This window comes from Bidens hawaiensis, unplaced genomic scaffold (genome assembly GCF_021521415.1).
Source record: "Bidens hawaiensis isolate Kalapana, Puna unplaced genomic scaffold, B.hawaiensis_p1.1 tig00007737_1, whole genome shotgun sequence".
NCBI classification, from domain to species: Eukaryota; Viridiplantae; Streptophyta; class Magnoliopsida; order Asterales; family Asteraceae; genus Bidens; species Bidens hawaiensis.
Genome location: NW_027491536.1, coordinates 594522 through 605229, shown reverse-complemented (window position 1 = coordinate 605229; position 10708 = coordinate 594522). Strand labels below are relative to the sequence as shown.

The following is a 10708-nucleotide window of genomic DNA, read 5'->3' as shown; positions in this document are numbered from 1 at the left end:
TTACCACTAGTGGACCTTGGGTTTTCTCCAAAACTGAAGATAACTTGGAGGCGTTTAGGGGTGCAAACGAGCTGAGCTGCTCGAGATTGGCTCGTTAAAAAGCTTGAATGAGCCGAGCTTAATTGAGCCCGAGCCTAAAAGTAAGCCAGTTTAATAAACGAGCCCGAGCCCGAGCTACACTTATCGGGCTCGAGCCTGCTCGCGAGCCTAAAAGAGCCTGTCATTTATATAATTTTCTAAAATATATATTTAATAATTATTAATTAACATATATAATGTTATAAAAAATAAATAAAAATAATTAAATAATATATATTATTTTATACATAAATTTATAAAAATGATTATATTATTTAAAAAATAACTTGTAAATGGTAAACGAGCCAAGCCCGAGCTTTGGAAATAGAGCTCGAAACAAGCCGAGCTCGAGCTCTATGTAAGTTAAGCGAGCCGAGCTTGAGCCTGGTCAAGCTTGGTCTCGGCTCGTTTGCACCCCTAGAGGCGCCTAGACAGGCTACGTTGTGCTAGCTGGCGGTTATATTTTGCCATTAAATCACCCCACACTGAGTATCTAAGTAAATGTTTTTTTATTAAAAAAAAAAGCTAACACTCAGCATTCAAGTAAAAGGTCACGCATACCCCTATGCATTTGGTACAACTTACAAGTTACAACTACCATATTACATAAGCCTTAAGTCACCTCCATTAACACACTACTTACTCATTTTCTGCCACTTGGACTCCATTATCTTTCTTGCACTTTTAACCAACCTCAAGCCATGCTTTTTATCCCCAAAATACCCTACAAATTTCACAATTTTCTTCATTCATTCACACCCATTGTTCTTGAAACCAAACTCACATAAAAAAAACCATCTTGGACTCTTGTCAAAGTCAAAATTCAAAAGTCAAAATCTTGATCATATTATCAGCTTCTTGTTGCAGATTTTGAAAGATGATGATTCTTGGTGAAAATGTGAACACCCTTAAAGTTATAGATTCTTCACTGAGGTTGATTGTGATTCCTCTAAGTATTGCTTCTTTGTGGTTGACTTTGACCAACCATCAAGAAAATGATATGTATGGCAGATTAGAGTTTAGTAACCTCAAGGGTCTAAAGTAATCAACTTTTTATCTTTTTAACATGTTTTAAATAATACCCATCAACTCATCAAGATTTTTTTAAAACTTTAATTTTTTAATTTTTTTTTTGTTTTTGTTTTTTTGACAGATTTTTTGCTAGCATTAGTGCCATTTCTGCAGGGTATGCTTTGATTACTGTTGTTTCTTCATGGGTCAAGAATTTGATGAACAAAGCATGGATTTTTTTTGTCTGTGATCAGGTTTGTTTCTTATGTCATTTATATATTTTTCTGTAGTAATTTTACATTATTTTTATAATTATTGGGATGGCGCGTAGCTTGTTGACCGCTTATCTGCATCTCTAATTAATTTTTGTTAATAAAAAGATCAACCCTTTGCCTTTAAAAAAGAAAAAAATTATATTATTCTAACTCTTTTTTTAATGTTAATAAAACTTTGTCCACATTGGTCGGTGACTCGTCTGTCGCTAGAGGTCCTCTGATTTACAGTGGGCCCATTCATGTTTTCGTATAACTTTTTGGGTATTTTGCAACAATATCATTAGAGATGTGATCTTCATACACCACCCTCATGATGACTGTACATGCTGATATGTTGTATTAGGTTGTACGGGTCGTATAGGCCACACATGACAAACAAGCGTACGGAGAGGAAAAAACTTGTTCAGTCTATACGTCCCGTAAAACCCTATATGACTATACAAGCCGTATAAGTCTTCAACTGCTTGTTTAGAGTCTGATACAAACTGACACAACTTAGGTCCCATACAACCCGTATAGACGAAAATTGGTGTGTGAAGATCTATTTTGATGTATGAAGAGGTTATGCCTATGATTATTTTGAATTTATGATTTAAGGTGGTTGCATATTTGATGGTGGCATGTGTGGGTAGCATTGGAGATATAGTATATTTGGTTTACAAAGGCAACCAAAAGGTGACATGGAGTGAAGCATGTTCTTCATATGGAAGGTTTTGTGGAAGATTAAACCTCACTTTGGTTCTTCATTTTATTGCTTTGTTTTGTTTCGTTGCCCTATCAATGATTTCATCATTTAGGGTTTTCACTAGATTTGAACCTCCTCGCTCTTCCAAAGAAGTCGATGATGAAACGACCTAGATTATGCATTGACGGGTTGTACCATACGATTAAATAGTTTCGCAAACACACACCGCGTGTTCTTGATTTTCATTTATTAGATGTCAAATGTGATTTTATTAGGACTATAAATAGAAACATAGGTTGAAAGAGTTATAGGAGTATCTTGAATATGTAACATGGTTGTGAGTTGTGACCACTTTGTTTTATTTTGGTCCCTACATAAAGATAATGCATCTATTTTGCTTAGAATGCAAGTGTGGTATCATGTGTACATTTGCTTTTTAATAATGCCTTATTTCGTTTCTATATGCACCTTTTTATTGTTTTGATTTTAGGATGTAGAGTTTTTTTTTTTTACCAAAAAGGAAAAGTTGTATTGTATATTTTAGAAAGTCATGTAAAGCTTATAAATTGTTTTTTATTAATACATAGATAAATAGTAAAACCTTAATAAGTGAATGCTTTCGGGTTAAAAAGAATTATTACTGTCATTTTCAATGTGGTGTAGTGGTAGGAATGTTAAGTTTCTCAATTGAGATCCAAGTTTGATCATAAGGGCTTTCAAGTTTCATTCGGGCGGGTGATTTTTCCTGAAGTTAGAGATAATTTGGAGGCACTTAAGGGCTTTGTAGGGCTAGGTTTGACCAGCTAGCAGTGGGTTTTGCGATTGGGTCACCTCATATGGAGTACATAGACAATTCTCTATTATTGGCTGTTAAAAAATATATTATTATTTACTTGATGAGGTTATTTTTTCTCTTTCTTTTTTTTAATAATAAAAATGCCTATAAAGGGCTTAAGGGCATTTTTTTTAATAATAACTATAGATAACTTTGAGGCGCTTGAGAGCTTTGTACGGCTACGTTAGACTAGTTAGCGGTGACTTTTTGCCATTGAATCATCTCGTATGGAGTACCTAAACAATTCTATGTGTTTTGGTCGTTAAAAAAGTTATAATTATTTACTTGATGAGGTTGTTTTTTCTTTTCTTTTCTTCTTTTGTTTTTTAAATAAAATGCCTGTAATATAAAGTAATGTGATGTAATTATTGTGTTTGTCCATTAAGGGAGTAAGAAAATAACATTTGTCGTTTTCTTTGTTTTCTTATGATCAAACATGAAAGAGACGAATGATATAAGATTACCGCAAAATTCAGACATTATTAATTTATAATATGAAGTCTTGTTATGATCAATCGTAGGATATTAAATTAAAATAATAACATTTAAAAAATAAAATTATTATTGCAAGAAACTACAAGTTCGACCATCATATAAAAACTTATTATTTCACTTCAACTTCTATTATGAATAAATTGGATGATATAATGATAATTGAGGGGAAAGAATAACTAATACGAATAAGAAATTACTATTATATGACGTTCGTACACACACCGAAGAGATGAAGATATGAACACGAAGTCTAGACGACAATTTATTAACTGTATTTAGCATTCATGACAAAGTGATTGTCTAGGTCATAGTTGGTAATGCTTCAATTATGATGCGTAACCAATAAGGATTGATGATAATGATATGACTATGAAACGTATGAAACATGATGGACCAATTGGTTTTTCAAGAATAACAAACTACCAAAGAAAAAAGTATATGTATTAGAGGGATTGATTATGGTCCACGAACCTCAATTACCTTAGCATAACGAAATCTCACTAAAGTACATAATAGAATCAAAATAAAGTTGATGTCGAAAGTGTTTTTGCAACTAATACAATGCTAGATGTCATGCATAACAAATAAGTGATTGATCAAAATAAAAAAGTAAAATTAAAATACAAAATTAAAATTTCTTATAACATGATAAATATCTAGACTTGAGGTCAATGCAATCGAATATGTGAAATATTAAATTGATTTTGATATAGTCATGTCGTTCTATGACTATGGTAGATGTGGGTATTTTAGTTTTAAGGATGCCAAGATTTGAGATTGTTAGATTATTTAATGTTCCAAACATCTATCTTCTTCAAAATGCCTAAAACATACAAGAAATTACCCATGATTTTTTGTTTTCTCACATTGAATTTGAACATACACTTATTATATGTAATATGCACACATATAACACCATTTGTCTTATACTATGTTTAATGATAAAATGAAACAAACCTGACCCGTTACATAAGGGCTTTGACACATCCCACTAAAAATTCAAGATATGAGTATATGATGTTGATATCATATCTTGCTTCGTTTTTTTTGTTTTCTTTTTTATTTATATATGTACATATGATGATATTATTTTTTCGTGTTCAGTTCTAGTATCTTAAAATATCTATCGATACCAACCAAATTCATGCCGACTCACCTCTGCAACACCCGTGTGTTACCAGCTAAATAAAGACCTATTTAAATACATTATTTTTTCGTATCATAACCAATACAAATGTCACTACTATTTATGAGCATGCACTATTTTATTTCCATAGTTAGTGAAACTATACCTAACCAATACATGCTGAATTCGTGTCGCTTCGATCATAAGTTATACATGTACCGATACTAATTTAGCATTTTACCATATTCGATTTTTTGATTTACCATCTGTACCATAACAAGCTTAATCGATACTTACCGAATCTGCGTTTGGTTACTTAGTTTATATTATTCAGAGATGCAAAACCCGGATATTTTTAGAAACTGGAACATAGTATGGTAAACAAAAGTTAAAACAAGACCGGATAGTAACCGGTTCTAAATATAATCGGATACTTGGGTTTTGACCATTGACCAGGTCTTTCGGGTTTCGGTTAGAGAAAATATTATTATTATTATTATTATTATTATTATTATTATTATTATTATCAAAACGGTAGCGTATCACTATTACCACCTTTCCTCTTTTCTATACGTTCTTGCCCTAATCCACAAACAAACAATTATCTTCTCTTTTGGTACGATTTTCGTTCAATTTATTTTCAACTTATTTAGGTTTTTATTTGTAATTTCAATTGATTTATACGATTTTTATTTAATGTAATTAATCAAATCCTTGATCTGATCTGATATGCTCATCGATTATTCTTATTATTTTTAATTTTTTGCAGTTGATTTGTCGATCGATCGCCATGGCCAAAAGCTCATTCAAACTCGAACATCCTCTCGGTATTATTATTATTATTATTATTATTATTATTATTATTATTATTATTATTATTATTATTATTATTATTATCTGAATTTGAGATCGTATCGGTGTGTTTCAATTAATAACCTAATTTAGATATTTTTAAATCGTGTTATTATTATTATTATTATGATTATTATTAGATGATTAGGATCTAGGCGGTGAATTGATCTCTAGTGTTGTTGTTGTTATTATTATTATTATTATTATTTTATTATATACTTGGATATAGACGGTGAATTATAGTGCTATTATGATTATGAGTATTTGATTACTTTGATTATTGTTTTGTTAATTATATGTAGATGAAGGTCATGTCTGTTTTTTTAAGTATGTATAACCTTTTATTTTGAGTCATGTGAAGTTAGTTATACAGCTAAGAATATAATGTTGTAAAAATTGGTCTAGGCCGATACTCGTTAGGGTGCCAAGGTGAGTCTCTTCAAGTTGGCCAACATTTTACTTGGAGTTGGTCGAATTTGGAGCTAGTTGGCCAAACTCGGACAATTCGGTCAATTTGAGTTTAGTTATAATCTAAATCTGAATTCGTTATCGTGTGTTTCAAGTTATCGTAATTTAGAGATTGTTAAGTCATGTTATGGTTATGAGCTTATATCTAGGAGGTGAATTATGGTTTTGTGATTATGATTTATGATTAGTATATTACTTCGGTTTTTGTTCGGTTAATTATAGCTTTTGATCATTAACTTATTCAGGGTTTACGTAGATGAAGGTCATATCTGTCTTTCTAAATATGTTTGTAGTCTAATATCGAGTCATGTGAAGTTATGCAGCTTAGAAAATAATGTTTTTCAATTTTGTGTAATTTATCTGAAATCCGAAACTCAAGCATTCTCTTAACTGAGATTGTTATTGTGTGTTTTAAGTTATCGTTATTCAGAACGTTCGAAATCATAACTTATGATTAGTTGATTACTTAATTTTTGTTCCATCAACTATAGGTTTTCATGATAGCTTTTGATTGTTAGATTATTTAGGGTTTATGTAGATGAAGGTCATATATGTCTTTTTATCGTATTTGTAACTATTAATATTGAGTTATGTGAAGGTGTGCAGCTTAGGAAATAATACTTTTTAATTTTGTGTACTTAATCTGCAATATTAGACGTTTGTGAGATCTTGTTTTTTAAAAGCGACGCAAGGTAATGGCCTTGGTGTTTTTGTCTAAACAAGGCGACAAAAGTCCAAAAAGCGCGGGTGAGGTGCAATTTTGTGACATAAAAAGCACTTTGAGGCGCACGCTTTTTTTACACGGGTCATTTTTATGCTTTAAAATGCTGTATCACATGCTATTTAGATTGTATATGTATTTAATTTGTGAACTAAGTTCTATGTAAAGCTTATTTATAGCTAAATGGTGGGTAGAGCATGCTTTGCGCTTCGGTTTTAGACTCTCACTTTTGTGTGCGTTTTGGATTTTTGAAACCAAGTTTGAGATTGCATGTCTGCCTTTTATGTTTGATATCGAGTTATTGAGGATGTTTGGCTGTCTGGATTGGTTATCCAAACTGTTTGTCATGTGTGACTTGTGAGTTAAGTAAGCAGTTTGAAGTTGCTTACTGTAAACTACTTACTTATTTCATAAAGGAACAAGATAAACAGTTTAATAAGTAATCCCAAACACTCTTAAGTGAGGTAAATTAGAACTCGGTTTATATACAATTGGTGTTGTGCTTGTTTTAATTGCATAAGTAATAAGTTGCTTCATTTTGAGTGCTTTTTATTACTATGGTATGCTTCATTATACAATCAGAATGTGACAACTTGTATCTTATATATGATGTGACAATCTGTTTTCAGAAAGGCGCCAAGCTGAAGCTGCTCGTATCAGGGAGAAATATCCCGACAGAATTCCGGTACTAAAATTGATTCATGCATTCATATATATGCTTACATGTATAGATTTGTATTGTTTTTTCACTCTTGCTCTGTTTTACAGGTTATTGTGGAGAAAGCTGAAAGAAGTGACATACCTGACATAGACAAGAAAAAGTTCGTCATCGTTTTCTTGTTGATGATATTGACACGTATTTTTCACGGATATAATATAATTAAGTTATAATTTTTGTATGAAATAATGGATGCAGATATCTGGTACCTGCTGATCTTACTGTTGGACAATTTGTATATGTGGTTAGAAAGAGGATTAAGCTCAGTGCTGAGAAGGCTATCTTTATCTTTGTCAAAAACATTCTCCCACCTACTGGTTAGTACACAATCTTTAGTGCAATAGTTACTCGTTGCAAACTGGGCAAGTTGAAATGGTTCAGGTCGGAGGTCGTGTTAGTTATCGAGAAGAGGCTACATCAGATGTCAACAAAGAACTATGGCTTATTGTTGATATCTACACATTGCAAGCCAAGAATCTTGATTTCTTGACTACAAACATGAAAATGGGGCCGGAAGAGGAAGACGAACAAGGTATAAGCGCGTGTCTGTTTGATCTCGAAAAGTGCAAGTTAATATTGAGATTTACAAATTACAAATTTGAGGATGCAACATGACTGCTATATGCTGAATACGAAATCGGAACACATTTGTAAGCACTTATGGATTATCAACCAGACATGTTGATACAAATTTTGTTCGACAAAAACTCAAAACATAGTTTTTGTCGATCCATTTGTGCTCATAACTGTGTTTAGTTTTGTCTTTAGTGCATAGTAATCGTTACCCGTCCTCCATTTTGTATGATCCAATGTTAACTTTCATCATTTCGGATCAAACACCCCACACTTATATCTTGTTTGTTTCCCTGCATCATATTCTCGTTTGTGGTAAAAAAAACTAGGATTCTTGACTTGTGACTGTGAGTCTCCGACCCATAACAGTCGACATGAATGCACCTCGTTCTTTTCTAATTGAAATTTCACCGTAATTACAAAACTCATACTTATTTATTCGATGTTATTATTAGCTGCGATGATGTCTGCAATCTACGAGGAAAACAAAGACGAAGATGGTTTTCTTTACATGACATACAGTGGCGAGAACACATTCGGATTGGTCTGAGGATATGATGTTTGGAAGACTTGAAGAATCTGTTATGTAAATATGGCTATAAGATGACATGGAACGTGTACATTCTTCCTTCTCAATCATGTCGTGCTTTGTTCGGTTTCACTTCTGATGTGAACGGTTTCTTAGTATTTTACGAATTAATAGTCTTTGTATGCGCGAAATCACACTGGGGACTTATCGTGTTTGTTCGTTGCTTATCTAATCGTTCGTCTTTAACCTTGCCATGAGAGGTGTCGTTTTTTGTGGCTTGGCGAGGGCCTGGTTAGGTCTTTTGGTAAATGTTATGGCCAATCTATTATATATGGTTTTTAGAATGGGTAAAACTAAGCTCGCTGGTTCTAGACGTGCACAAATCGGGTTCAACTGGAAAACCCGAACCGGTTCGAAACCGGTTTTTTCACACCGGGTTGTAAAATGGAACCGGTTCCAATCAAGAACCGGTTCGGTTCCCGACCCGAACCGATGCCTAGATATGCTAACTTTTAAGAACCGGGTAGGGTATGAACCGGAACCGGTTTTTACGTAAAAACCGGTTCCACCGGTTTTTTTGAAATTTAAATATTATAGCCGTTTGGAACCGGTTCCAACGGCTATATAGCCGTTTTTGACCGTTGGAACCGGTTTTTTAACTACAAATAGGTTATTTTCTTACTATAAATAGCAAGGTTTGTTTGTGTACTTGTTAAACCAATTCCAAAACTATAAAACACACTCCAAACCACAATTAACCTTAAACCGACAACAAATGGCAACTAATGATGACGTTGTTATGGTGATCGAAACAACAAGATGCCCCGATGTTTGGGTTCATTACGATTTGTGTCTCATGACCGACTCACATGAGTTGGCACGTTGCAAATATTGCTCGAAGTTTCTTAAAGCAGGGTCCAACTCGACATTACGAAAACATACGAATAAGTATTGTCGAGAGAAAAGAAGGTTGGAAGCTAAAAAAACGGAAGTGGGAGAGTCGTCCGGCTCTACAACCCAAAAATAAGTATTCCCGGATTAAAACGACGGACTTTGTTTTTTATGTTTTAGTTGTTATGTTTAGTATCGTTTATGTTTTAATAATGTTTGTAATAGTTATTTTTTAAATAAATAAAATGTTCCGTCGTTATTAAAAAAGTAACAAAAATTAATCATGAGTAACAAAAGTAATTATAATAAAACAAATCAAAACTAAATATTAGTTGAACAAGTTACAAATAATTTTACCAAAACAAATAATTACAACTCTTCTTCGTCTTCATTCTCGTCTTCACCCTCGTCTTCGTTATCGGAAGAAACCCCGTCCTCCGCCTCCTCATCATGAATATGACGCTCTATTGGTATTTCGTCTTCAAAGTTCGTCTTGTGTTGTACACGATCCACCGCATCCAAATGGTCCTTTAGGCAAATGCAAACCTCTAGAGACTCGGGAGTTAGTTTTGTTCTTCGCATAGATAACACCCTCCCACTAAGAGAAAAAACCGATTCGGAAGCAACCGTTGAGGCTTGTACGGCAAGCAAATCACGAGCCATGGCGGATAGAATGGGAAATTCGTTTTGTTTACCTTTCCACCAAGCCAACAAATCAATATTGCGAATTTCGTCGACCGTTGCGCCCTCAACATAGTTTGCTCTATCGACCAAGTTCGCTACTTGGTGTGTTTCCTCTTTGCCTCTTAGATGCCGATTCATGAATCCCATTCATCAAGTTTATAAGTGGGTCATTGCACGGCCTACTAGTTGTTGTTTTTTTCACAAAAGACGATCTCGTGCTTGGACCATACATTTGAAAATAATGGTCATAAAGGTCTTGAAGGTTTTTGTTGAACTTGTCCTTCGATTCCGTCGACAACTTCAGGTCAATCTCGTGCATACCTAAGTTGTCGAATATTTCCTCAATCGTTGTTTCAACCCCATTAACATTCCAATAGGGGTTTAATGCGGCGGCACAAGTAAAGACCGGCGGTATGTTTTCAAAATATTTTATGAACTTTTCTTTCATCACCGCAACAATATTTTCGAAGAGTTTGTTCTTCTCCGCAAAGCTTTTAAAAACACAAGACATATAGTACAATTCTTGCAAAACCCAACAACTAGTAGGGTAATAGACTCCCGATAATTTTGTTGTTGACTCTTTGAACACGTCAAGATACTCCAACAATAACCGACTTGGACCCAAACACTTTCCGGAAACATATCGGCCTTGCGTTCTTCAACAAGATTGTTATGAAAAGCTTGTAAAGTTTGGCGTTGGGCAAAAGCACACTTTAACATATGACAAGTTGAGTTCCAACGGGTTGGAACGTCCCAATTCGGCCCCA

General features: G+C 33.7%; 2 protein-coding genes across 2 annotated transcripts; both read left to right on the top strand.

The window, feature by feature from the left end:
• The first annotated feature begins 696 nt into the window (after positions 1-696).
• LOC143635829 (CASP-like protein 2D1) lies at positions 697-2478 on the top strand. The gene is made up of 3 exons (XM_077103567.1): positions 697-1119; positions 1232-1343; positions 1962-2478. The coding sequence occupies exons 1-3, from the start codon at positions 956-958 to the stop codon at positions 2220-2222; spliced, it is 537 nt and encodes a 178-aa protein (XP_076959682.1). The 5' UTR covers positions 697-955; the 3' UTR covers positions 2223-2478.
• A 2569-nt stretch (positions 2479-5047) lies between these two features.
• Positions 5048-8623, top strand: LOC143635828 (autophagy-related protein 8C-like). The gene is made up of 6 exons (XM_077103566.1): positions 5048-5121; positions 5275-5332; positions 7176-7231; positions 7315-7367; positions 7463-7581; positions 8293-8623. The coding sequence occupies exons 2-6, from the start codon at positions 5296-5298 to the stop codon at positions 8385-8387; spliced, it is 360 nt and encodes a 119-aa protein (XP_076959681.1). The 5' UTR covers positions 5048-5121; positions 5275-5295; the 3' UTR covers positions 8388-8623.
• The last annotated feature ends 2085 nt before the right edge of the window (positions 8624-10708 follow it).

Coding starts and splice junctions, on each gene's coding strand:
- LOC143635828 (XM_077103566.1), top strand. CDS start 5,296: ATGGCCAAAAGCTCATTCAAACTCGAACATCCTCTCG. Junction 5,333..7,175: donor CAAACTCGAACATCCTCTCG/GTATTATTATTA, acceptor ATCTGTTTTCAG/AAAGGCGCCAAGCTGAAGCT. Junction 7,232..7,314: donor AATATCCCGACAGAATTCCG/GTACTAAAATTG, acceptor TCTGTTTTACAG/GTTATTGTGGAGAAAGCTGA.
- LOC143635829 (XM_077103567.1), top strand. CDS start 956: ATGATGATTCTTGGTGAAAATGTGAACACCCTTAAAGTTATAGATTCT. Junction 1,120..1,231: donor AGTAACCTCAAGGGTCTAAA/GTAATCAACTTT, acceptor TTTTTTTGACAG/ATTTTTTGCTAGCATTAGTG. Junction 1,344..1,961: donor TTTTTTTTGTCTGTGATCAG/GTTTGTTTCTTA, acceptor TTATGATTTAAG/GTGGTTGCATATTTGATGGT.